A 26,210-nucleotide genomic window follows, 5' to 3' on the forward strand; every position below is an offset into this window, starting at 1 on the left:
GGGCCATTCATGAACAATGAAGACTTGTGTATCGCACTGTGCAGGTAAACACAGCCTTATGTCTCGTTCGACTCGATGATTGTTGCTTCTTCTTTGAATTGAGAACTGCGAACCTGAGAGGGGTGTTGTATTGTGTTTGGCTCTGTTCCACCGTCAATGGGTGTTGGTTGTAGTTGAAATGAGGTTGGGAAGGAGGGAGGCCGTTTGTAGTTGGGGTTGCCCCTTCCATTGGTAGAGCTTGGACTTACCGCATAAGTCTTAGCACCTCGGTATCGTCGGCGTGGTCCCGAGCCGCCCACGTGTTGTGTTGTGGTGCGTGCGGCTGTACTTTTGCGTCCACCTGAGGCTGAGGGTCTTTCATAAGGAAAACACCTCCCTCACGCGATTCATGGTTTTACTCTGTTCATCGGATCGCGCAGGTAGTACTATCCAATTACGCACCCTACTATCTGTACGACGAATTTGTGTGCACGCATTGGCTCATATTTTGAGAGACTTGCAGACCTCAGCCTTCTAGTGACCCGCCCTTCTCAGCTTTTTGCCACCGTCTGAACGAGTTCAGCTTCCACTGCATTTCTGCTACTTTTGACCGACATCTAAGTCAAGGATGTTTGGTCTTCTCAGCTTGGAATCACAGCAATTCGGCTTAGATCGACGACCAATTTATCTGATTCATGCTGTCTCGCCGTTCATCCAGGTGATTCGCGCAGAGATGAGGCTGTGCGCCATATTGCCGCCACCTACCAGTGTCGCCACACATGCTACTACCTTTCTAGGTAGAGATATTCCAGAGGACACACCATCCCCCTGTGCACATTCAAGGTTCGTTCCTTCCAAGTCATGGATCGCCTTTTCCATTTAGGAGAAACGCACTGGTCGCAAAGCGTCAGGCTGTCGCCATTTAGAATCCAAGTTGTTGGTTCTCGCTGTTGCGGCAACGCCATCTATGTACGTAATCACAAGACGGTGGCTCATGAATATGACTGTCAAATACTGAGCCAGCTGACAAGTTCAACCAATGGTTACCACCAATTCTGTCCTTTACGAAGCTTTCCTTCTCACTGCCTCCCTTCTTTTCTGGTATCACGACTTCGTGGAGAGCTTGCGTGGCATGGTCGAGTGAGTTGCCCCTTGACTAGATTGCCACAAAAATGTCCGTCTCTCGATTACTCATTGGTAGATTGGCGGATTTATCAGACGACGGAGTCTTTCTTGCCTGAAAAATGGCACTCAAACCCTGTTAGGAGGCTGGGCAGCCACTGTCGTCGTGGCCCTTCTACCAGTCTATTCTCATCACGCTGTCCGAAGTCCATCCAATTCATTAAGATCATTTTGCAAGCTATGAAGACATTTCAGTTGCCTTGGACGATTTACTTTCCTAATTCATCCAATCTATCAGACTGGGACTTTTTGCTTTGTGGGACTTTCGGGCAATCCAAAAACCCAAAGAGTCGTTGCAGACCATGCAACCTCCCTTCCCTCACAAGAATGGAAAAAGGCATCCGGGCTAATGTCACATCTCATCTTCCAGATGCCAATCAGCAGCACCATACCAGCTTCTTGAACGGCCAACAACCGCATAGTGGATATGCCCTGTACACTTTTGGGATGCCCAATATTATCGTGATGCACGAGTTTGCCTTGCACTAGCAACAGGGGCTTAAGAATCCGACAAGGAATCCTCGAGTTTCACTTGGTGCTAGTTTGTTAAGGTATCATCAATCAGTCCGTTGGATTAAGTGGGCTAACACCAGTGGATGCACATGTCCGGGACATCAGGGCTGGTTTGCCTCACTTCCACCCATTCCCCACAGCTAGGTCAATTTGGCTTTGAGATGCGTCCTCGTTCGTGCGGATCCCGGAGCACATTCAACAGAGAAGCCCAGACCAAAGTAAATTACAGATCCCGGTCTCTGCTTCAAAGGCGGATATGGCAAACGCACTTCAGTGGGTGGTGCCTAATTGACGCTCTTGGCTTACAACTCGGGCCCCCAGGAGAGGACGACCCCCAAACGGCCCCTCTCCGTATTCTGACTGTTAGAATTACAACCGATGAACCAGATGAATGGGGTCATTTCATTTGGATCTTGGTTGCCTACGGAGAACTTATTTCCACGGTTAGTCCAGTTCGGGGCGCTAGCGAGTACACAGGAGGCTTAGAATCGCCTGTGCAGGAGAGTTTTCAACAGAAACTTGTCTGAAGTTATCCTTTTCAACAACGCCCTTTTCTCCCATTCTCGTTGACGCCCTCTCAGGCATCGCGACCGAATTAGGGCTTATGTTGCACGGTTATTCCAGTGACGGGTCTTCTCTATGCTTCCAAAGGCGTGCTACGCATCATGGCCCAGCTTTTGATAATACTTGAGTTTTTTGGATTGCACCAGTCTGCCTTTCTGCCTTCCTGCCTTTCCGCGCGTCAAGTGCATGAGCGGTGACCCTCATAGATTGGCCAACAGCCATGCTCACTTTGTTTGATTGCAGGAAATGGTGGGCACTTTCCGGCATCTTTCATCTAACTTCCCCACACCGCTCAGCTGTCAGCGAAAAAGTGCCGCTCAGCCACGAGGAAGTGATTAGCATCAACGAACAATCAAGCCATTCCGACCTACTGCGAAATCAACCACTCCGAATATACCCTCAATAGGCCCTTGGACAAGCGACTCGATCACACCATTTACAACATATCAGGCAAGGAGCTAGGATTCACACCACGCGCAATCAGGCTGAAACTTGCATGAGTCTAGTCGATTTCCCCTATCCTTTCTCCTATCGGTCGAGCCTTGTCCCATTCTTGTTGGCACAGCCTGATGGAGAATGGCAGAGATACTCGAAGGATCAGTTAACATGTTGATGAGAGACTTCTCAGTCGTTGTGGGAACAGTTGGGTGATACTGCGACGCGTTGTTTCGGAATCTGGAATTCTCGAGGCTGGCAAGCCTACAACCACAACTAGCTTGAAACACTTGCATGGACTTAGATTTAGACCATCTGTACCTCGTCGCTGGAACCTCTCACCAGTTGCCGGCTACGGCGATCACAGATTCGCCGCATGAGATAAGTTGAGTCATTTCTCGCCGCACGCAGCCATTATTAGGCACTGCCATAACATGCAGCTGTCCACCCGAACAGGGACCATGGACGACTGTGCGAATTTCATGAACAGCGCAGAAGCTATCCCTCTACAGTGAAACTATGGGGTCAAGTAAAGAAAGGATTATATCGATTCAATTCAGTACCATTCAGGTTACCCGTCTTCCTCCTACGGAGAAGGACGGAAGACCCTTAGCAGGAAACTCGGTGCCCGAGTCCTCTTAAATCTCCGGCTGCTTCACAGCCCCTCGGCCTTGTGTCCCCGGCCTCGTGCCACTTCCTGAGCGCCGCTTCCTAGCTATGTGAGTTAATAGAGAACGACAAGTCCTCAACATGGAATCCTCACGGCCACAGCTTCAGCCACGATTTCATCTTCAGCACTTCGACATGCGTCCTTTAATATATGTCGAAATACATGAAAGACACTATTATATCTAATCAAGCCCTCGTCGCGCTGCAGAATACATAGCGGGGCTCTCTTCTTCCCCTTACATCTGCGTGTGCTCTTGCGTTCTACTCAGGCCCGTTTCCCGAGCAAACAAAATACCCTGCGCTTCTACCCTTCTGAATGTTCTTCTTGTTGCAGAGGAGCACGCCGACCGCACGAGTTCTTACCCCGTGACAAATCAACTGCCGTACTACCATTGTCTTGATATATATCTTCATACCTAGGTTAAGTGTAGATGGGTGAAGGCACTACACTGCCATTTACATGGTATGGCTCGAGCGAAGCCCGCGTTTCAGTCCCAACGCATCTCAATGAGCTGGGAGCAATCATGGTCTAGCCAATTTACATCGTCTCGAGACCAAAGGCAAAATGTGATGTTTTCGCTCCCAAAGATCCTTCTACTATATATAACATGGTTGCATCTGCACGTCATGGATTGCAATCAGTGTGCCTGCTCCCCTCCTGCAATGAATCCCCTCGACAAAGCACAGATCAACATTCGCTAAATCTATTTGTAGCGATGCCACGATTCGACGTGTTGCGCGCACCACTCGTTTGCTCCCCTTCATTGCTTTTTCCTCGCCTTGGAGATTGCTTTCTCTCCAGAAGTAGGAACGCGACCGAGCAGCGCAGGACTCAGTTTCCAGAGCACCCACAGGAACCCGAGAACGATTGTGAGTATGGTGACTCCCTCGATGGTCTTGGAGGATGCGGTTTCCGTGTTCAGCACGGGGATTTCGATCTTTTCGACCAGCCTGGCTGTTGAATTAGTGGAAAACGGGTCGAGGTGGTAGAACATGGTGCGTGGACCAAACAGCCCTTCGAATCCAAGTTGTGTGCGGTCGAACGGGTTGACTGAGAATCTCGTGCCTTCCTCGGCGGTGCATGCCCAGAACACGATCGGCCATGGTAGCGAGGCTTCGGTGAGCCCACCAGCTTGTGGAACCAGATATCGCAGGTGCAGCGGAATCGTTACGTCCCATGAGGAGTTGCTGTTGCCGGAGTCTAAGCTGGCTTGATCGGGAGCTTGGATGTCAAGCAGGAGTGTTGAGCCCCATTTCTCGACCACATAGTCGGGTGCTTCGAGATCAGTCTCGCCTGCGATCATGTGCAGTTGACCGAGACGATGGGATTTCTGGAATAGGGGGTCATTACTGAGGAAGGCGTACTTGTCAGCGAATATGTGTGATGGCAAGGTTAGATATGTTTGTAAAGCGCAGGTACTGCCTGGGGGCTTATTGTTTGGCTCGACGAGTGAGGTGGACGAAGGGAACGAAATTCGCAGTATGGGATGCAACCCCGTGGGGTGGTCGAATGAAACTTGATATTTCTGTTCCTTTGACTGTTCCGGGCCCAGAGCATGGTGCCGAGAAGGGAAGCTGAATAAGGTCGCTTTTGGCTTGTGATCCTCTCCAACCACGGTCAAGAAACCTGAAAGTGAGAGCTCTGATGGATCCTGAGCCGGATCAGGGCTGAGAAGACCGATTTCAACCTTGTCAGCGGGCTTTGACTGGATGTCAATGTTCCAGGCATCGAAGGTAGTGAACTCCCCGATTGGATCGTAGAATACTTCTGGCTGTTTGGACCAGAAGGCTGTTAAAGTCAAAGCATGCGAGATGCTGTCGTAGTCTAGGTCGACAGAGTCGGCAATATTGATCAGAGACGCCGAGTGTAGGCAGGTCAGATCAGAAGGAGAGCATACATTGCGTTGCAAGTACGAGACCAGGCCTTGGATGGAGGGCAGTGGAGAATAATATTGATGGGAAGCCGTCTGGGCAAAACGCTCCGAGACCAAGGGCGGGCTGATGAATGATGTCTGAGGGGATTCACAGCGGAGACTCTGGCCAAAGACTTTGTGGATTAAGCTACACAGTCGATCCTGCTGGCTCTCCTTTAATGGGGTATAGAAGAGATGGAGGCCTGGGGAGATTCTGGAAAGGAATGGCGTTACTGTAGTGAAAAGATGCTCAGGAGCCCAACGAATGTGAAACTCATAGGATTCTTGTAAGATTTCAACCACCTCCTTGGGTAACTCACTCAGCCCCAGAGTCAGTCTCTCTTCTCGAGCTGCTTTGATGGCGCCAAGAAGGAACTGCCTTCCGTCGACCTGGATGTCCTTTGGGTTGACAGCGAGACTGGGGTCAGTGATATATGTAGCCCGCCTCCTCATGGCTACCAGGGATGCAACCGTTGTGAGTTCAGATATGGATTGGTGGTGGATCTCGAAGTCGATGTTGATATGTTGACATTGACGTTGGCTTTGGTCTTGGTGTTTATATTTAGGACTTGCTCCTACCTCCCATGACTAAATATCGAATCGGATTTTCCCAGTTCTTATCGATAAAGAGTTTCTCCGGTCCGGAGTGCAGCTGCCCTCCTGACGTCGTTCCCCCAATATTTGCTTTAACATGTGTCCTCACTGCGCACCACTCTCAGTTATTTCATTCTCGAACATGCGTAACTTCTAAAGATTGTCTTTTTCTGTTCAACCGTTCGAAATGGCTCCTGAGCTGCCCCTCTCCAGGACTAAGTTGTCCTATCCGCTAAATGCGGCCGACTTCGACCCTTCCAATCAGGACTTCCTTCTCGTCGGTGGTGGAGGAGGGTCTTCTTCAACTGGGGTTCCTAACAAGATCTCCCTAATCGACTCGTCCCCTCGAGAGCAGCTGAGAGAAATTGCCGATATTGAGCTGGCTAAGGATGAAGACTCGGTCACCACCCTTGCCATTGCAGAGTCCTCCACCTCGTCTCTGACTGCATTTGCGGGCATCAACAGCTCCGCCGCGGACCAAGCTGCGGGAAAGAATGAGCATTTAAGATCAATCCGCATAGGGTTGCCTACAAGGAAGAGAAAGGCAGATGGAAGCACTGTTGAAGCTGAAGACAAGACGCCTGCAGCCGGGAGTACTACCCAAGCCCTAGGGCGCACTGCAGTCTTCACATCTGCCAAAGGGCCCAAGAATGATATGTATCAGAGAGTCCTGCGGTTTTCTCCTTTCCGAAAAGAGTCTCCAGCAACTCGACTCGCAGCCATTGCCTCCGGTTTGGCTCCAGAGAACGAGATTGTCGTGTTTCTCCCAAGACCTAGTCCTGGCCCCAAGGATGAAGTTTCACGCATCAGGCTGGGCAATCGTGAGGCTGCAGATATCGATTTGACAACGAGTAACACTTCGCCCCAGGACCACGTACTTGCCTATTGTACAGATGACGAAGTATTTGTACAGCAATTGTCTGGTGGGGCTTCGGCCAAAGCTGCTCCGCGCTCTCTTTACCAAACGTTGGAATCTACCACAAGTCTGCCCACCCCCAAGAGACCTAGATTTAGAGCCTTGCGCTTTCTGACGCCACGCCATCTCCTCTTGGTCCAAAATTTGCCAAACAGAACAGGGGTGTTCCTGTTGGTGCTCAAACTCAATAAGGATTACTCGCAAGCGCAGGTTACCATTCGCAAAAAGCTGGGCAAAGCCATCAAAGCAGCCGTGGGGCTGGATGTGTGTCCACTGACAGAGTCTGAGCAAGGCGAGAAACAGCTTGTTATAGCTGTGGCCGGTCAGAACAGCTTCATCGAGCTCCTGACAATCGACTACTCCCCAGATTCTGGTTTACGGAGCTTCCGCCCGTACACAGTCCTCGAAGAAGTTCACAATGGCCCTCTGACAAAACTCGTCTTCTCAAACTTTATTGGCCCATCGCTTCCCGTGGCCAAAGACACTGGTCCTCAATCTATCCGTCTCGCTTCTGTTGGAGTGGATCAATTTGTTACTGTCCACTATCTTCCCCTTCGCCCTTTCCCAGCAGGACAGAACAAAACCCCACGATATGTGCTTGTACCAACTAGCAGATCAGAGTCCATACAGACTGCATTCAGTGTCATCGTTGCGCTTGTGGTTGTTGCTATGGTGGCATTCCTCATGCAGGCGTTCTCGGAAATCCGCGGTGCTGTTCCACCAATACTTGGTGCGACGGATTGGCTATCCCCTCGAGTTCAGAGCTTAATTGCCCGGCCATATATATTTGCGGATGGAATTCCGCATGCTCAAACGCACGTATCACTTCAGGCCAAGAGTGCGACTCAAAAGCTTAAGGACATAAAGACACAAATTCCTGGCGTTGATGATATCAAAGAAAGCCTTGAAGATGTCACTTTGGACCTGAGCCAGAAGTTGGCGGATTTAGTGGAATCCAACTCGGAACTTGAGACTCCCAAAGCGATTATTGTTCGAGATGCGGGTGTCGGGGAGATCTCGACTGAACTGCGCCATGACGCAGATCTGATCAAAGAAGAAGCACTCAAGAAGTGGGAGGAGCTAAGTGAATCGCAGAAGAAAGGCTGGAAGAGAAAGCTTAAAGATGCAGGCCATTGGGCAGAGAACCAAGGCGAGAGTATTCTCAAGGGTATTTTGTTTTCTGAATTGGCTGGTGCTGTGGGGGAATTTGTGAGAGGCGGCTAGAAATGCATCGTTAAGCTATGGACTGGTCTCGGCTGCCGCAAATCACACATTGCTTCATCGCATGCTTGGCTATGACCTGATCGATTCCTTTCACACCAAGAACGCCCCGCTATTTGAGTTGACAATTATTCCAGTAGCGTTCAAATCCTTCAAGCAATAAAGGTACGCCTCTGCAAGGTCTTCGGGTTGTCCAACCTTGCCGGTTGGGTTCTTGTTCTCTAGGTCGAGGAAGAAGGCCTTTCGAGTTTCATCATCCATACCTTGCCATAGATCTGTCTCGATGACTCCAGGTGCAACTATATTAACACGAATAGGAGCGAGATCGAAGGCCAGCTGTTTTGTCAATCCGTTCAACCCAGCACCAATGAGTGCCAACATTGCCCAGCCACCAGCAATGGGCTTCTCGGAGATAGAGCCTCCTGTCAAAACGATCGATGACCTGCGGTCTTTCTTCATGTACCTCGTGCCGACCTTGGCGACCAGAATGGCAGCAATAGAGCGCACTTGATTGCACTTTTGCCACTTGTCGAGAGTGACTTCCTCCAGAGGCACCGTTGGCAATCTATCACCTGCCATGTACACGATATGATCAACCTCGCCCACTTTCTTGAACAACTTCTCCACGTTCTCTTCAACATTCGCACTGGCGAGGTCGCAGGTGTAGCCAGATACGCGCTCTTTGGCCTCCGGGTAAGCCTCGATGAGGGATGCAACGACTTGGTTGACTTTGGTCTCACGAGAGGAGGACACAATGATGGTGGCCCCGAACTCGATCAGTGCTTTTGCCACGCCCACTCCAACACCACCTGTTCCGCCAACGAGTAGTACTCGCTGACCGACCAATTTGGAGGTGAAATGTGCAGGAGACATATTGGACTGGTTCTGTTGTCGAAGTTGCTAGGCACTTCAATAGTCGTCAGGTTTCTGCTGATTTCCTCGGGGATGGATTCGCTTTGATGGACTGTGGTGTTGCTTGTTGGTGCTTGTTTTGTTGAATCATGGAGAACATGAGCAGGGCTCTTGCATATTTATGTATTGGAACATCGTGCCTGCCTCGTTCGTGTCTCCGGCTTGTATGAGTTGGAGCCCTAACCTGCCTTACCGTTAACTCCACGTCGAAGCCAGATTCATTGTCAGACCCTTCAAGTCATTGCTGAACCATGGATTATCTCCGACGTTGGCTCGACCAAGTCAAACCCTGTCTCTCGTGCACCGTGAATCTGTTTGGTGCCAGTTGCTTACATACCACCAGCGATGACGCACTCGGCAGAACTATTATACCGAAGCGCAATTTCCTAATGCGGTGCCTTCCATTGACGATTAGTGACCACTCCTTCGCAGGATCAACCAGCTCATACGAGAGTCCTCTCAGGTGCCATTCCTTCGTCGCTATCACCCTGTTATTGACCGACCTTCCATCCGGTGCTCCTTTATGCCGAAGCAGTGATTCTCATGTGTAGCAGATGCATGTGACGAAGGACAAAACATGATGTATTATCTTCAATGATCGCGGATGCTAAGACCGAGACATCTTTGATACTCGTGGTTCTCTGCTATTTGTTATCAACGCGACGAGCATGCAACATACTTCTGTTTCGAAAGCATTCGACACTGGCAGAAGACTCAGAGCTCTTTCGATTGCAACCGTGTGCACGGCATATTTAAACTGAATGAGTTTCGTATGTAGCCGCTTGGTTTGCTGGTGCTATCAGCTAGAAACTCAACACCAAACATGCTACTTGATGGCGATCTTACCTTCAGAGATTACTCAACCGTTTACATCAGGTAATCCAAAAACCCTATCTGTCCTTTTAGCGATCTCCCCAAGCGGTCAAGGTCGAACTATGGAGGCGTCTGCAGGCTTCATCGCACTTGTGAGTAAACAAAGCTGATAAATCTAGGGCATGCATGTGCCCTTGATGTTGACAAAACACAAAACATGAAGACCCAAACCGACTTGTGCCAGATATTTAAATTGCTACTAACTTCTGCAGTTGATAGCTTTGAATGAATTCCTATATCAACTGAAATTGCCTTGCGACAATCCTATCTATACTCCGTCGATAACCTGCCTGATCCCTGATAATCACAAACAAATCTCAAAATGTCGGCGCCACTAGTATTGGTCACAGGAGCAACGGGCCATATTGGCTTCGGAGTATTGGCCCGACTGCTTAAGGACGGGTATCAAGTTCGAGTCGCCAGCCGAAGACAGACCGCCGTGGAAAAGCTTCTTCAACTTCCTTCAATCAAACCATATGCCAGCTCTGTGTCCTTCATTGAAGTCTCCGACTTCCTGGCTGAGCACGCCTTTGATGAAGCAGTCAATGGTGTCGACTACATAATTCATGTTGCCTCTCCCATACCCGATCCAGCACATGGTGAGAAGGACTTCAGCGTCAGGACGCATTACATTGAACCAGCCGTACAAGGCAACGTGGGTTTGTTGAAAGCGGCCTCATTGTCACCCTCGGTTAAACGCGTCGTTATCACCTCCTCCGTCGCCATTCTCAGACGTGCCCCTGAAGGCGAGTCTACCAAAGTTGGTCCCGATGACCTTGCACCCCTTCTCGAGACCTCGGAATGGGAAGATACAAAAAGTGTTCACACTGCATACGCCGAGTCAAAAAAACAGGCCAATGATGCTGCTGAAAAGTTCATTGCCCAACAGACCCCACATTTCGATGTTGTCCACATTCTACCTGGATTTGTGCAGGGGCGCAACGAAACCGTGACAAGCGTTGAGGACCTTCGCGAGCTGCGAGTCAGCTCCAACACCGTCATGGTGAAATACGTCCTGGGCGCGAAAGATGGTCCTTTAGCACCAACCAACCTAGTCCTCCTGGACGATGTGGCTGCTGCTCATGTGGCTGCGCTCTCACCCAAGAATGCTACCAGTGGCGAGCGTTTCATTGTTACCTATCCCGAGGAGATCCCCTGGAACACCATTGACCCGATCGTGAAGAAGCTATTCCCTGCGGAAGTCGAGAGTGGGTTACTGCCACTGGGTGAGACACTGTCTGGGTATTATGTTCCGTACGATGTGTCAAAGTCGACGGAGAAATTGGGTGTCCAGTTCCGTGGGCCGGAGGATATGGTGAAGAGTCTTGTCGGTCAATTAGTCGAATTGAAGCATGCGGAGGCCAAGAATTGAGAGCCTTAGTTGCTGTCCGTCGAGTGATGGCTCGTGCCCATAATATGAGCGAACTTTGGTCTGGCCATGGATTGCCTCGCTTTGCACTGCAATGCAACACTGATTCGCTATTGATGGGAAACTACATCTTTTTCTTGACATGCTCAATATACAAAGAGAGGCTATGGGTAAGTCTAGACAATATATGATAGAAAGTTGTGTTCCATTAATTTGTTAGACTCATCTACAATACTATGCATCCCTCTATTTCCAAGGCCCTCGATATTCTATTGTCCCCCGGACTTTCTCGTCCCTCCCTCTCACAGCATCTATGGCTCTAATAAGACTCCTCAGCGCTAATGCCATACGTCCCACCGCCCGCAAAATAAGCCGCATTGATCAGATCACAAAGATCTTTCGCCTCGACGTCCTTAAGCGGCAGGTGATGCCCGCCCTCATACTCCATCTGGAAGCAGACGTCACTCTCACAGGCCTTGTGCAGCTCTACACAACCAGGCTTGACATGGTCGCCACGGCCCCACGCATGCACGGTCGGGATCTGCTTCAGCAGCTCGTAGTCCTTCGTGTCCACTTTGTCAGCGCTGTGCAGCGAAATCGGCGGGAACGGGCCCCCGAGCATGACGCCAAAGGAGAACTTCCACTCGGAGCCGCCCAGGCAATCCCGCTCCTCGATCTTCTGCCGCAGGAGCAGTCCCGCGACCAGGCGCGCGCCCTGGCTGAACCCAATCACGCCCTTGAAGCTCGCGACGCCGCCGTTTTCCTCCATCGCCTTGCGGATGATCCCGTCCACGGTCTCGGCCTCGTCGCGCGGCGTGGCTTCGTGGTCGCTCTCGCCCAGCACGAAGCGCCGGTTGATCCAGCGGTAGAAGGGTGCGCAAGACGCGAACACCGGGAGCATGCCGAACCCGGGCGTGCCTTCGATCGGCGCTTCGGCGAACACGAACCGGAATTGTTTCGACAGGTTCCAGATCAGGCGCCGAGACTGGATCTTGAAGACCGTTGCGTTCGAGCCGCCTCCGTGGAGCATGAGGATTCCCGGCAGGAGTTGGCCTGACGAATCTTTTGTTGGCTGGCTGAAGTTGGACGGCGTGGAAGTGCGTGACACCGGCGCGCCGGTGGGAAGGTGCGTTGTCATGATTTTTTGGGGGGGCTAAAAACGATAGAGTTCAACTTGCTAGAAGAAGATTTCTTTGGAAGACGCTTTCGGGAACAGAAACTCCTTTCAAACCCTCGTGGGTGGAGCGAATGCAATTGTCTTCGTCTGCTTCGTTTCCGTCCCCCTGGCTGAGAGTCCGGGGGAATGGGGGGGGGCTACGGTTTTTGCTCAATGGTAAACGAGTTCCGGAGAACGTTGGAACAGTTTTTTGGGCTTCTCAGTCCCGCTTTCTTTTGATATCGTTGACAATTCCGTATCCCGTAGCCTGGAAATAGCACTCGAGACCTGGCTCTTAAGCGCTGCAAGTACAGCCGAATCAGAGCGTTAACGTGCACCTTATTGTTGAGCCACTCCTCCGGCAGATGGTGATAGCGGGGTTCGATTGCGATGCTTTATTTACTTTTCCGGTGCTTTGCACCTGGGCTTCTCTCCGTGTCGCTGTGCTTTTCTTTCTAAAGCTAGGGACCTGTTTCATTTAGAAAAGAAGGCGGTGGTAAGACTGCGAAGCCAAGGCTTTTTTGATATTTGTCGTAACACAGATAGAGGCGAAGACTCATATACCGGAATGTATGTGTTGTTCTCGCCTAATTAATCAAAAGTATGTAAGATGTTGATCCATTTTGGCGGGGCACAGAATAGTTTGTCACACGTGACTATCCGGTTGAGAATGCAAGGCTATCGAGTATTGTTAGATGAATGAAGTATCTGGAACACCTTATGGGAATGGGGCACAAAATGGCATGATAGCACTAAGTATTCCCATCTGTTCGCCTGTAAGCAAGAAGCGTAAAAAAGATCTTAATTTGAGATTCTACAGTCAACATAGGTCTCCTTTCATGGCTTCCTCTTCCCATATCCCGTCTATTCGTATGCTGGTCCACCATATATCACGGGACAAGACGAGTCCCAATGAACTATCCAATCCTCAAGTCAGGCACTCCCTCCAAGTCACTTCTCTTCTCAAACCGGACAAGTTGTGTTTACCCATCGAGAGGGCCAATTGAGAAGAACTTGACGGCTTTGGATGTCAACCATAGCCATCTCAGTTATTCATTCACATTGACAATGCGCGCAATGCTTCTATCCTATCCAGTCCCAGACATTGGTCTCTACTGTATCCCGGGAGAGAAACCATGGTCCAAAGATGTATGTCTCCTTCGCATCCGCAGTGGGGATTATCTTTTCTCCCTCAGCCTAGTCAGATAACAGAATTATGATAGATCGGTCTTCCGTTCGAGCAGAGAGTCAGTGTGAGATGACTCTGAGACGGGTGAAGAAGGTGTTGATAAGGGCTAAATGATTTCGACGCTATCGTCTCCGAGCTCGCAGGCATCCTGAATCATCCGTTTCGCCATCATTCGTTATAATCGTTCCCACATTAACATGCATTCCCCTTCCCCTCCTTCATCTCCATTCCACCTAATCGCGCTTATACCGCCTGACATGCTCGCATGTGGTGGATCTGTTGAGAACTCGGTCAGTCCTGGACTTTTGTCGTGCATTCGTGGATTATTGTATCGTATAAGACTCGTTTTGCCTTGCTCAGTAAGCTCGCTGTCGTCTTCCATTTCTCATTTGCTGCAATGCCCAATAGTTCCGCCGAATATATGTCACCGAGTATAGTGCCTGCCACATATCCAAGGTAGGCAAATGCATTAAACATTGGCAGAAGGTCCAATTCACTCCATCATCAACTGAGCAGATTCCTCTCCAGAATCCCCACCTCCATTCCCATCATCTATTATTGTCGACCCTTTTCCCTCCATTTGAGTAGTTCACTTAAGCTTGCAAGGCTGCAACCCATCCGCATAAAGTCGTTGCGCAATAGCTCGTCTGCACTGGCTCTGCTTCTAACATCAACACAGAGACAGACACTAAGGAACGCTTTCAATTCGCGTGAGAGCTTGTTAGGATTCTTCAGGCGAGGCGTTCCGTTAGTTGCAATCAGGAAGAGAGCCTTCAAAGGTTCCTCGTTCAGATATGGTGGTTCTGATTCTATCATTTCAATCGCCATAATCCCGAGAGACCAGATGTCGACTTTCGGGCCGTATTCCTTCTGCTTGACAACTTCGGGTGCCATCCAATATGGTGTCCCGACCATGGTTGCACGCTTGCTCTTCGACTCGGTAAGTTTGGCAGAGAAACCAAAATCAGCTGACGGAGAGGTTAGCGTTGAAGGACGATGCATGAGACATACTTACTAATCTTGACGTTTCCAACCCGATCAAGCAACACATTGTCGCTCTTGATGTCACGATGAATGATGTCTTGGGAGTGCAAATGAGCCAGGCCTTTGCAGGTTTCAAAGCAGATGGTCGAGATCTGATCCTCAGTGATTACTGGGTTATTGTCGATGACATCGGTGAGAGCACCACCCTCCATAAACTCCATCACGACCCAGAGCTCGTTGTTCTGCTCCTGCAGGAATGAGTCGAGAAAGTTGACAATGTTTGGGTGCTTGGAGTCCATCATGACAATGATTTCGTTGACAATTAGTTCTTTGCGCGGCTGATTACGAAGATCCATCTGTTTGATGGCAACTTGACCTTTGGGCCCGTGAGTGCGGTAAATCTCTCTTGCGATCGATGAAGTAGCACTTTCTTTCACTCTTGCAACATAGACCGAACCCGATGCTCCCTGACCAATCTTCTTTTGTTTGCTGTAAGACTCCAACGGGTTGTCCTTGGATACAACCTGCTTGAGTTTGGCCATCACCTCGCTCTCGCTCATGCTAGACATGCGCACCTCCTTCGCTCGCTCTTCCACAGGTTTCTTGGCCGTCAACGCGATCTCGGCTTCTTTGCGTGGATCGGTGGCGGGTTTGGCCTGGGGTTGCTTAGCCACATTCAGTGGCTTTGGTTGCTGCACTGAGCCCTGTGAGCGACTGAGCGACTGACCGTTCATGCCATTGGCTTGGGGCTTGGATGAAGAATCTTTGGGAGGAGCTTCCCTGTCTGGTTGATATCGTGCATTAGGAGAGGGTTGTCGATCTCGGTCCTGGCTGCCAGGAGAACGGAGAGACGCCTGACCGGCAGAAGAGGAAGTGGGAATGGATTTTTGAGAATTGCTTGTTGGAGCAGAAGGAGCTGGCCGTTGGGCGACTGGTTGTTGTCTGAGAGATGCCGACGCACCTTGTTGAGGAGCAGAAGGGGCAGCTCGGGCAGGATTGTATCGAGGGTCTTGTCTGGCTTGTTGTTGGCGGTCAGGGCTGCCGCCATAGCCACCAATTTCCTGTTGAGCTAGAGGGGTACGAGTTTTTGGTAGGGCTGCATTATATGCTTCCAGTTCCCTCCTATTCTGCTCCTCCTCACGCTCCTTCTCTCGTTGTCTCTCAGCTGCCCTTTTGTTCTCCATCTCCATTTGTCGGCGCTTCTGTTCTTGATTGGCAATCTCCTTGATTCGAGCAGCATCAGCTTCCATGTCATAGCCGCTTTTATCTGTCTGTGACCTTTGCAATTGAGGTTTAGCAGGTGGAGTATTCGTTCGAGCTGGCCCATCCTGGTACTTGTTCATGAACTGGTTGGTGTTATAGCGTTGAGAATCGGTGGGAGGCGCGGGTCGTGGAGGGGCAACACTATTGCCGCCGGAAGGGAAACCGAGCTGCTTGTTGGCTTGAGAGGCGGCGGGGGGAGTGGTCATACCGTGAGAGTAGATTTCAGGATTTTCCTCGCGTTTCTTCTGATCAGAGTAAAACTGAAGGACTTCGATAACAGCTTGAGGATTCTTCTTGTAATCATCTTTTGTAATGGCAGAATTGTTGAGGAGTTTTTCCCATTCCTGGGGCAGACCAACAAATCCACCGGTCTGAGGGTCGAAACCGACGTGGATGCGATGGCTGAAATTGGTGGGGTTGCTGACACCTCCCATTCCAGGACAGCGTTCATAAATCTTGTCGATCCAGTCGTAGATTTCATCGTCATTACGGACTTCACAAGTCATGACCCGAGTGGGAACATCGCGAGCCATAACGACCTTTCCATTGGCATCCTTGGGATTGGCAATGCGCGTGATCTCAAAGGCCATGCGAGTCTCCTCAGAGCGAGTGACACCGGTGACAGTATTTAGCTGGATGGACTGCATTAATTTTCCATTTTCACTCTTCATAAAGTCCAATCTGAACTCGCGCAGGATCAGATAGCGCTGATTCCACTGGGCGAGAAATTTGTCCTCCTTGCAGCGAACATGGCCTTCCTTGATGATCGTAGTGGAGCTGGAGGACTTGATGGTGCCCGCCAACGACAGCGAACTGCCATTAGAGAAGAAGGGGGCACTGGGAGTATTGATTGCAGGCGATTGTTGACCACCGCTGAGTGACATGGACTCAAAACTAGTTGCAGGGAGCGCGGATTGAGTGCGCTGGAGGTCAAGTTGTCGAGGTCTGTCAACAGGGGGACGGGGTGCAGGACCAGGGTTCATGAATTGACCAGCGTAGAAACTGTAAATCAGTGGTCAGAGAGATGTTGGCATCACGATATTAAACAATGCTCACCCATTTTGCTGGCCGGTTGCCATTGTTGGGAGTGTTCAAGCAAGCGGCTTGGGCGTGCGGCAGGATTAGAGCGGGTTTGAGTTGTAGATGGTCAAACAGGAGGTGGAGATGGACGATGGATGGTCAGACTTGTATGCAAGAAAGGACTCAGCGCAGAGAAGTAGGCGACCGAGAAGTGACAACGGGTGACAGCATGAGGATGATTGCAGCTGTTGGTGTTGTAGTCAAAGGCGAGAAGAGTGAATGTGGTGTCTAATGGGCCTTGAATAGGATTCGAGTCAATTCAATTCAATCGGATTCGGTGTGGACTGGCTGTTTGTGAGGTGTGGCAGACTCGCTTAGACTGCACCAGCGCCGCCGAGAGTGAAGAACGACAGATTGAATCAACAATTGCAGTTCAATAGACGGGCAGAAACACAACCTTCACTTTCCAGGTGTTGGGTATGGCAGAAACAGAAGCAGACACAAAAGCAGAGCCATCAACAGGTCTGGGAGACTGAGGGCAACAAGAGTGAATTTGTGACTTGAGTAGCAGCCAGTAGAAGTTGATTGGGGCAGATTCTCTGGTTGTGGCACAGGAACCTGAAGGGTAACATGGGGCCCGGGCGTCGGCTTGGAACTGGACTTGGGGCGTGGGTGCGGACTGGGCACTGGGCACCAACACCAGCCCTGGCTCAGGCTCAGGCTCACAGACGCCCAGAGGGGCTTACAACTCCGTACTGAACTACCCGGAGTTGAAGCTACCAGGCTGAGACACAAGTGGGTGGCGGCTAACAAGCACTGCTAACCAGATTCATCCTTCGCCTAACTTGGGCGCCCCCTGTGCGCTCGTGTTTTCTAGGCGTCGACAGGCTTCCAGGTCCCAGGCCCCAAGCCGTCAGGTTGGGGGAAGCGGGTTGTCTTTCAGCACTGTGGGATGCCTGAGAAAACGAAAAGGCTCGCGTGTGGCACTGGTGCTTCAACAATAGCCGCCCCTATCCAAGGATTCTCAGCCCAGCTGAAACACGCTGCCCTCGATAGGCGTTGGAAATTCGCCGATGAGGTTCATTCCCCCTGCGACGCCACTCATCTTGAATTGCTTGTGTCGTTGTTCTGACTTTGATTTGCTATCAACTGTGGCCACGGCGCAATCCGTCCATGCTCCCTCCCTGGCTGCCTGCCAATGATACCTTGGGTCAACAAGATCATCATCCTCGCTGGGAGTGTCCTTCTTCTAGAAGAGATGGCTGGCGTCCAGGTCTGTTGTACAAGCACAAGCACATGCAAATACCCACGCTTCAGCCCTCCCGGTTTCGTTTCAGATCCTACAGTCTCATGCATTCTCTCCCGAAAGCCAATTCATGAACTCAAAAGCGTGAGGGGAATCTCCTGCTCAGAATTCTCAGAAGCACATTGTGCAAGTGATGTTCTGATTTGGCTAATCTCATCTGACAGACCAACGGCGCCATCACTGGCCACTGGTCACTGCCCATCTGATAGGTACTATTATCTCACTTGCAAGTGAAGGGTTCATGACTCCCGCCAAAAGGCACCCTGCGATTGGTGCTCCTCAGCATGGGGAGTGGACAAATATTCCACGGTCCGTGCCTTCCACCGGGTGCTAAGATGAAATTGACACTTGGTGCCTTCGGAGTACGCGTTCACAACTTGAATCAGCCATCGCAACATCAGCCACTTTAGTCTATGACCTCGTGTTTCATTCGGCAGTAAATTGATTTACAATCATGGTGGGAGCCGAGATGCTGAGCGTTGGGGTGAGAATCATGTGACAAGGCTGAATCTCTAACCCACAAGGCTGAGAAGCTTGGCCGCATGACGCAACAGAAATCGAAAACCACTTTCGGTGCCCCTCCACTGCCAAATTATTATCAACCCGGCAGAACCATTTCTAAGCCGGCCGTTGCTAATAGACTGCCATAGACATTCGTTAATTTTCTCTGACAAGGAAGAGGGGATATATCCTTCTTTCTCTATCTTCTCCCCCCCCTCCTTCCTCCTCTCCCTAACATCTCTCCAATCCACACCTGGCCTACCCCCACCATGTCGAGCTCTGACCCTCGTCGACAGACCGCAGACCCTCAAGACGAGGATGATGACCTTCTCGATGCGGACGAGGCGGCCGAGGAGATAGCAGAAGATCAGGATGTGGACCATCCTATGGATGACGATGATGACCTCCTGGAAGAAGAGATACAACTGCAAAATGATTCCTCAGCACACTTCGATTCCCATACCGACTCTATCTTCTGCATTGCGCAGCACCCTACGAATCCAAATCTCATAATAACGGGTGGCGGTGATGATGTTGCATTCCTCTTTGACGCCTCAATTCCCTCTGGTCCAGTCCTACCGAGCTCGTACGAATCAAACCCGCAACCGCAGGGGGAACGGCAGAGCATTGCCCCATTTCAGAAACTTGATGGACATACCGACTCAGTCAATGCTGTCACTTTCACATTGCCCAAGGGAGAATATGCGGTAACTGCAGGCTTAGATGGTAAATTACGAGCATGGAAGCCCTCTGACCCGGCCTTGACCAAGTGGGCATTTGTCGCCGAAGCCTCCGAAGTTCAGGAGATCAACTGGGTTGCAGCATCGCCTAGCCCCGATCATCCAAACACTATCGCTCTGGGAGCATCCGATGGCTCGGTCTGGGTCTACCAAATCGACGCCTCGGACACTTCAAGCCCGCTGACCATCGTCCAAGCCTTCTATCTACACACCGCATCCTGTACGGCAGGAGCATGGACTCCCGATGGCAGTTTGCTTGCCACAGTATCCGAAGATAGTAGTCTATACGTGTGGGACGTGTTCAACACCGGTAACGCAGTAATCACACATACTGCGGCAGACCAACGATTTGAAGTCGAAGGCGGCCTCTATTCCGTCGCATGCACCTCATCACTCGTCGCGGTGGGCGGTGCAGGGGGCAACATCAGAGTAGTGGGCTTGCCTGCACCGGCCGCACCGAGCCAACAATCCAAGAAATCAAACACAAAAAGCTCCTCCAAACAATCCTCATCTTCATCCTCATCCGCCGCAGCGGGCCAAATCCTCGCCGCCCTACAAGCGCAGTCCGACGGTGTCGAGACTCTATCCTTTTCCTCCCCACCCCTCACGATCCTCGCAGCCGGGAGCGTCGACGGCTCCATCGCGCTCTTCGACACGGCGCATCGTTTCGCCGTGCGCCGCCACATCAAAGACGCACATGAAGACTATGCCGTGGTGAAAGTCGACTTTGTCCGGAACCAGCAGAAAGGGGGATGGATCCTGACGAGCGCCGGCATGGACGGCGTGATCCGCCGCTGGGATGTCCGTGGCGGCACGACCGCCGCCGGCCAGGGCTTCCTCAAAGAATGGAAAGGCCACAGGGGCGAAGGCGAAGGAGGCGGAGTTCTGGGCTTTGTGCAGGGCGGCGGTGGCAATAGGATCGTCACTGCCGGCGACGACGGTGTTTCGCTCGTCTTCAAGGCAGATATTGCTTGAAACGCGGCCACACACGCCATCTTAGGATATTATATGAGAAAAAGAAGCATCCTGCCGTTCAACTTCGACCTTTTTCCCGCTTCCCCAAGAGTCCGCTGGAATGTTTTGCCCCTTGCTTGCCCTTCTCCCAGCTTCATTCTTTTGTTCACCAGCCCCAGGATCCGTCTCCCTCATTCTGTAATAAAACGCCGAGTTGGGTGGAAGGCCTTCTCATGCTGGGATTGTGCTTGTCTGGACAGAGGAGACAGCGGCTATAAAACAGCACACCGCATGTTGTGTGATAGTGCCTAGTTCGTACACTGGGGAACCGCACGGCGTGAATCAAAGCAGCCTCTCAGGCATCTCCAGATCAAAGAATACTTAATCGGACTGTTTCTACAGGTCAATGCTGTATATACAGACTATATACCATGTGCTAATGCATTATGCAATACAAATATAGTCTTCTCCAATGCCAGGGGAATCTAACCTAGTCAACTGACTCGTCCAGATAGCTGTCCAGCCGCCAGGGATCCGGGTCGAACGCTCTGGCTCTCATCGCCTCTTCCCAACGCTTCCACGTGGGAAACCGCATGTGGTACTGAGCATTGCTGGAATCCCTCGCCGTGGCGAGTTTCAGGTAGGCATATACAATCTCAGTAGGTTGCTTAGGATCGCCAGCCCATTCTTCGGCCCACATGCCCAAACTTCGACGCTGTTGCGTCACGTAGGCGTAAAGAGTCAGGAGCTGAAAGTCGTTTGTGAACCTCAAGAGCCGGAGCGAGTCGATGAGCGCCCACAGTGCCTTCATAGAGTCTTGAGTCCCCGACGCGGTTGCAAGGTGAATCCACATGGTGAAGAGCTCTTCGTCAAACGGGATCCCCCTCACCCCTCTGACGTCGTCACTCTCGTAAATGGCGCAGATCAACCTTATTGCATCGGCATCTCGGAAACATCTGGTTAGTTGACGAACGGCATACTTCAGTAAAGAGTGATCAATAGTCTCGCCAGCCTTTGTTCTCAACATGTAATCCTGTGAAATTGCTTCAAGAATTTCTCGATATGAGGACCGTCGGCTTTGCTTCAGGCATTCGGGCATCGAGCTGGGAGCTTGATCAAACCTGGCGTATTCCTGCGCCAACGGGCGGCGAAGGTGTTGATAATTTGGAGTTCTCTTCCTCGATTCTTCATCTCCATAGAGATCATTCATTGTCCAACCCCCTTCGAAAACGATTTTTAGTTCTTCGATTGCTTCTACTTGCTGGGCGAGTTCTCGTTCCAGCTTGGCTTCCACGGGCGGCGTAGTGAGAAACTTCGGTTTGTTGTACTCAATCCCACGAGCTAAGGCTATCAATTCGTCAGTGGATGTTGAGTTCAAGTCGTCTGGAATGCTCTGGTTGACTTCCCCAAGTGCTTGCAACCTATAGATCAAATCCTCTCTCACGAGCGCTGACACACTGCCCCTGAAATATTTGCTGAATGGGTCCTTGCGAGCTCCGTAAGCAATTGCTCGGCACGCGCTGGCGATCTCTACGCAGCTGGCCCCGATATATTTGCAAGCCGCTGAAAACTGCAGTCCACCCTCGAGAAGCGAAAAGGGAGGCTCTAACCGGGTGTAGACTTTGTCAACCAAGCGACCCCATTCAAGAATGAGTTCGTGTCGTCCATCTCTGATTGATGCACAGATAATTGCTCTTGACACGCGGGTGCCTGGAATGAGGCCAGAGGTCTTGATGGCGAGAATCGTGAAACCAAAGCAATTCTCAGCCGTATCCACCGTACTGTAAAGTTCAATGAGCCTCGCATAGAAAGACTGACAGCGTTCAGGGTGGGCTCTCGAATAGCCCTTACTGTGCATGAGCTCTAGAACTGTCGCTACATTCTGCCACTCACCGGCAACAGCGTAGCCTTTAGAGAGAGTTTCCAAACTAGCATGAGTCAGAGAAACGCCGCAGTGCTTCTCCAGTTCATCCATAGTAATGACTACTCTGTCCATGTCTCCGGCATGGCAAAGACACTCAATAACTGGAACTGCGAAGTCCTCGCCTAAAGATATACTAGACCCTTTTGCGATGAAAAGCACCTTTTTCAACTCTGCACTCCATCTCTCAAGGTCTTGGTGCGTCTCTAGGAAATGCTTTAGATAGGCGACTGCTATGAGTGAGTCATTCGTCTTCTCGGGATTTTGCCATAGATCCGACGAGAGTGATGGGAACAGTATCTCGCCGGCTTTATCAAAGCAGGATTCGTCTTCGAGAAAATGTTCGACGATCTTCAGGACAGGTGGCAAAGTGCACATTTCAAGTGGAAATGCAAATCGATACATCAGCACGAGACCGGCTGCGATGCGCATGCGGTTGCCTAGAGCTTGCGCCAAAAAGTAACGCAGAACTAAATGCCACCGAGCAACTTCAAGAGAAATATGGCGACCCTGCTGAAAAATGAAGGTGATGATCTCGTGGTATTTGTGACTTCCAAGAAGGTTCTTCAGCTCTCGAGAAGCATTTTGAGAAGAGGGTGGAAGAAGATTGGGAGGAGTATTGATATCAAGCAGTGGTGCTGCTATGCTTTGGGGGAGCTCACTCAGAGTTCGATCCGCCATGATATTTGCTTTCAGCCTTCTTGGAGTGATTCGCCATGGGACCCCATCGGGACACCAACCACCCTGGAGGGCTGATTCCCCATCTGCAGTGATTGAATAGGAGCGGAGGTCGTTGCTTTGGTCTTTCGACTGGCGACGACTGCCAGCATGATTGAAGACCCTAACTTGTAAGTATGCTGGGCTGTGTGGTATGCGAGTCGTTGATCTTATTCTTTCAGGTTGCGAAATTCCTTGATATGGTTTAAATTGGGAGATCGGACTGTCTTTATATTGATTGACTTGGACGCTCTGCCGGGCTAAACGCCTTGACTCCTCTTTCTCGAGATGTCGACTGCCTTGTTTATTGGCTTTGTACTGATTGACTCGGTCGCTCTGCCCGGCTACATACTTCACCTCTTCTGCATCCAAATGTCGAAGCTCAGGGTTATTCAATTTCTTTTGACGAGCTCCTCGGATCTTGGATAGCTTAGGCAACAAATCTTGCTCCACCTCTTCTGAATCGACCACACGCCGCTGGTCGAGAGGCTTTTTCGGTTGAATTCTGCTGTCTACTTTCAAGTGATCAGACTCTTTCTTGTCCTTCGCGAATACCGTAGAGGTAGGCGACGAGCGAGAACCTTTCCTGCTTTTCGAATGCATAGTGCAGTCTTCGCCTCGCTCAGCAGCTCTAAACAGGCTCTCGAGATGGGATTCTGCTGTTCCGTGGGAGACGGAGCGCAGGATGTTCTTAGTTTCGATGACTTGCTCAGCGAGATGGATCCTGCGGTGAACATCGTGATTGACGGCTGCAATGCCACAGGCACTACTGAAGGCTGTTATGACAAGCGTCGCAGGGGACCAGGCTAGTCGTCGAAGGACTCGTAGAGCGGCTTTGGAGGGAACGAGAGGTAGACTCGGGATGGGGGGTGGTGGTCCCATTGCTGTTGATATAAACAGGGCGGAGACATAGGGAATACAGAAACCACATTACAGAGAGCCCATGAAGATTGAGATGCAATCGAATTGTGCTGCTGAGAGCAATCATCCACTGGTAGTCAAATAGTACACTTCTGTCTATCATTCCACTTTCCCCGACTTCAAGGTCTTCGATATGTCACATGACTCAGTCTAAGACTTTGTATGCTTGGCGCTGACTCGCGGTAAGTACGCCCATTCGGCCTTCAACATAGTCATAGGTACAAACTACCTCCACCTAGGTACCTACGATTGATGGTATTGGTAACTGATCAATTTCTTTATGAGGATGTCACTCCATTCGAGAATTGATCTGATGAATGTATAAATCTTTCAAGAGTGCTCGATCAGACACGAAGTGAAGTCGAATCCTGTGGCCTTCTCGTGCTACGTTCATAAATGTTTGGCTTATCAAATCATTCAGGTTAATTATGTTTGCATGTTTGCTCTTTTGACAGATTTAGAAGTGTTTACCGACCCATTTCTTCATTGGGGATGGCGCAGTGGCTTGGTTGGTTGCAATACACCCGTCCGGCTCCCTAACAGTTGCACTTCACAAAGACATTTGACCACTGGCGATCTTGAGCAGGGCGCAGGCTCCGTTACGGGAATGTCGATGGCGGTCATTCTGACAAATACGAAACTTTCTGAGAGGGAAGTGTTCACAAGAATATTTCTGTCGCGACGGCAGTATTTATACTACATAGTCATACATTTCTCACAAGAATTTCATCAGCGAGCAAATGCTTCAACATTTGAAGGCTAGTCAAGCCACACTACTCCATAGTCCAAAAGACGATGAAAGCTCTCGTCCTCGATGCAGAGCACAGGACCGCACAAGTTAAGACCATTCCCAAGCCTGTCCCTCAGCGGAACGAGGTTCTGGTTCGCGTCCATTCTGTTGCCCTCAACCCCGTTGATCGTTGATTCACTATACGTGTATAACCCTCTTGGTGCGAGTGGACGTGTTATCGATAGTGATTTCGCAGGAGTTGTTGAATCCCTTGGTTCGTCTATCTCAAACCGCAGGCGCATTTGAGCCTGGCGCTCGCGTAGGTAGGTTCCTCCAAGGGGCTAGCAGTGTCAGTGACCGACCAGGCGCATTCGCAGAGTACCTCGTATGTCCAAGGGATCTCGTCTGGAAAGTCCCCGAACATGTGGGCCTGGAAACCGCTGCAGCAGTCAATTTTTGTAGCTTGACAGCTGCACAGGCACTATTCTACGGCCTAGGAACGAGAGCACCGTTCCATCGCGATGAACAAAACGAGCAGGGGTTGGCACAGACAGCCCAGGCAGCTCCGAAAAACATATCGGTTTTCGTCTATGGAGCATCAACATCTGTGGGTCTATATGCCGCACAGCTTGTCAGGCGAGCGGCTGAGGCGAGCTGGGACAAGGTGCGATTGATTGGCAGTGCAAGTCGAAAGCATTTTGAAATGCTGAAGGCTGAACCCTACAGCTATGATGATCTTGTAGACTACCGGACCAGGACTAGCCTGAGCAGGTTCGAGAATTAAGTGGAGGAGAGGGAGTAGATCATGCATATGACTGCATATCTGATGGCTCGACAGTCGCCAATACAGCCAAGTGCCTCTCGGTGGCCGGGAGAATAGCAGTCGTGCGATCACGGCAAGGTTGTGCGTAGGATACCCCAGAGGCTGAACTCCCTGTTGAACCAATATATGGAGCTGTATGGGAAGGTTTGGGTGATAGTGTGCAATACGTTGGAATGTTCTTGCCGGAGTCGAAACCGGCAAGAGAATTTGCAGTGGCTTTCTACAAATGGCTTCCTGAGGATGGAAAGTTGCAGGCAAATCCGATCCGGTTGATGCCAGGTGGCTTGGAAAAGATAATGGATGATGGCTTGAGACTGTTAGGATCTGGTAAAATGGAAGATCGAGATTTCAATAGGACCGAGAAGTGGATGAAGCCTGTCAGCGCTGAAAGCTAGTGTATCGATTCAACAGCTCGCGTTGAATGCATCTCAATAGCATTTTTAAGTTGATCTTGCAATGCTTGAACCTGCCAACTTAGAAAGTGACTCTCACGCGGTGAAGTCCCTTTCTAGCAATATTAATGCCCGAAGACTGCCACTCTCTAACCGAGCAGGTCTTGCCTTACAACAGAAGTTAGGAGCAGCGAGTCAATATTTCTCGAGAGTCAATATTTCTCGAGAGTCAATATTTCTCGAGAGTCAATATTTCTCGAGAGTCAAATGAGGCAAAACCTTCACCTCGTGCCCGAACATGAAATGTAATCACATGGTATTCAGCTAGTATAATAATCACTTCACCTAGGTGACTTATATTTCGATCACAGAGTTCCTTCATTTGTTTGGTTCCTCATTCGTTCTAATCTCGCGGCTGTAGAAACTGACGACCAAAAAAATATCCCTGGGTAA

The 26,210-nt window shown here is 50.5% G+C and overlaps 10 protein-coding genes across 10 annotated transcripts; 5 read left to right on the forward strand and 5 right to left on the reverse strand.

The window, feature by feature from the left end:
* Nucleotides 1-4,103: 4,103 nt before the first annotated feature.
* A1O9_02106 (uncharacterized protein) lies at nt 4,104-5,708 on the reverse strand (the record flags this gene model as incomplete). Its single annotated transcript, XM_013407681.1, has 1 exon — nt 4,104-5,708. One exon carries the CDS (start codon nt 5,706-5,708, stop codon nt 4,104-4,106), a length of 1,605 nt encoding a protein of 534 aa, XP_013263135.1.
* Nucleotides 5,709-6,036: 328 nt separating this feature from the next.
* On the forward strand, nt 6,037-7,989 carry A1O9_02107 (uncharacterized protein; the record flags this gene model as incomplete). Its single annotated transcript, XM_013407682.1, has 1 exon — nt 6,037-7,989. One exon carries the CDS (start codon nt 6,037-6,039, stop codon nt 7,987-7,989), a length of 1,953 nt encoding a protein of 650 aa, XP_013263136.1.
* A 90-nt stretch (nt 7,990-8,079) lies between these two features.
* Nucleotides 8,080-8,859, reverse strand: A1O9_02108 (uncharacterized protein; the record flags this gene model as incomplete). The annotated part of the gene is made up of 1 exon (XM_013407683.1): nt 8,080-8,859. One exon carries the CDS (start codon nt 8,857-8,859, stop codon nt 8,080-8,082), a length of 780 nt encoding a protein of 259 aa, XP_013263137.1.
* A 1,234-nt stretch (nt 8,860-10,093) lies between these two features.
* Nucleotides 10,094-11,143, forward strand: A1O9_02109 (uncharacterized protein; the record flags this gene model as incomplete). Its single annotated transcript, XM_013407684.1, has 1 exon — nt 10,094-11,143. The coding sequence occupies one exon, from the start codon at nt 10,094-10,096 to the stop codon at nt 11,141-11,143; it is 1,050 nt and encodes a 349-aa protein (XP_013263138.1).
* Nucleotides 11,144-11,459: 316 nt separating this feature from the next.
* A1O9_02110 (uncharacterized protein) lies at nt 11,460-12,278 on the reverse strand (the record flags this gene model as incomplete). The annotated part of the gene is made up of 1 exon (XM_013407685.1): nt 11,460-12,278. The coding sequence occupies one exon, from the start codon at nt 12,276-12,278 to the stop codon at nt 11,460-11,462; it is 819 nt and encodes a 272-aa protein (XP_013263139.1).
* A 1,762-nt stretch (nt 12,279-14,040) lies between these two features.
* Nucleotides 14,041-16,811, reverse strand: A1O9_02111 (STE/STE20/PAKA protein kinase; the record flags this gene model as incomplete). The annotated part of the gene is made up of 3 exons (XM_013407686.1): nt 14,041-14,453; nt 14,501-16,734; nt 16,789-16,811. 3 exons carry the CDS (start codon nt 16,809-16,811, stop codon nt 14,041-14,043), a joined length of 2,670 nt encoding a protein of 889 aa, XP_013263140.1.
* Nucleotides 16,812-18,828: 2,017 nt separating this feature from the next.
* On the forward strand, nt 18,829-20,274 carry A1O9_02112 (uncharacterized protein; the record flags this gene model as incomplete). The annotated part of the gene is made up of 1 exon (XM_013407687.1): nt 18,829-20,274. One exon carries the CDS (start codon nt 18,829-18,831, stop codon nt 20,272-20,274), a length of 1,446 nt encoding a protein of 481 aa, XP_013263141.1.
* A 469-nt stretch (nt 20,275-20,743) lies between these two features.
* Nucleotides 20,744-23,773, reverse strand: A1O9_02113 (uncharacterized protein; the record flags this gene model as incomplete). Its single annotated transcript, XM_013407688.1, has 1 exon — nt 20,744-23,773. The coding sequence occupies one exon, from the start codon at nt 23,771-23,773 to the stop codon at nt 20,744-20,746; it is 3,030 nt and encodes a 1,009-aa protein (XP_013263142.1).
* An 834-nt stretch (nt 23,774-24,607) lies between these two features.
* On the forward strand, nt 24,608-25,326 carry A1O9_02114 (uncharacterized protein; the record flags this gene model as incomplete). Its single annotated transcript, XM_013407689.1, has 2 exons — nt 24,608-24,694; nt 24,799-25,326. The coding sequence occupies 2 exons, from the start codon at nt 24,608-24,610 to the stop codon at nt 25,324-25,326; spliced, it is 615 nt and encodes a 204-aa protein (XP_013263143.1).
* A 212-nt stretch (nt 25,327-25,538) lies between these two features.
* A1O9_02115 (uncharacterized protein) lies at nt 25,539-25,760 on the forward strand (the record flags this gene model as incomplete). The annotated part of the gene is made up of 1 exon (XM_013407690.1): nt 25,539-25,760. The coding sequence occupies one exon, from the start codon at nt 25,539-25,541 to the stop codon at nt 25,758-25,760; it is 222 nt and encodes a 73-aa protein (XP_013263144.1).
* Nucleotides 25,761-26,210: the final 450 nt, after the last annotated feature.

This window comes from Exophiala aquamarina (assembly GCF_000709125.1).
Source record: "Exophiala aquamarina CBS 119918 chromosome Unknown aczIA-supercont1.2, whole genome shotgun sequence".
NCBI classification, from domain to species: Eukaryota; Fungi; Ascomycota; class Eurotiomycetes; order Chaetothyriales; family Herpotrichiellaceae; genus Exophiala; species Exophiala aquamarina.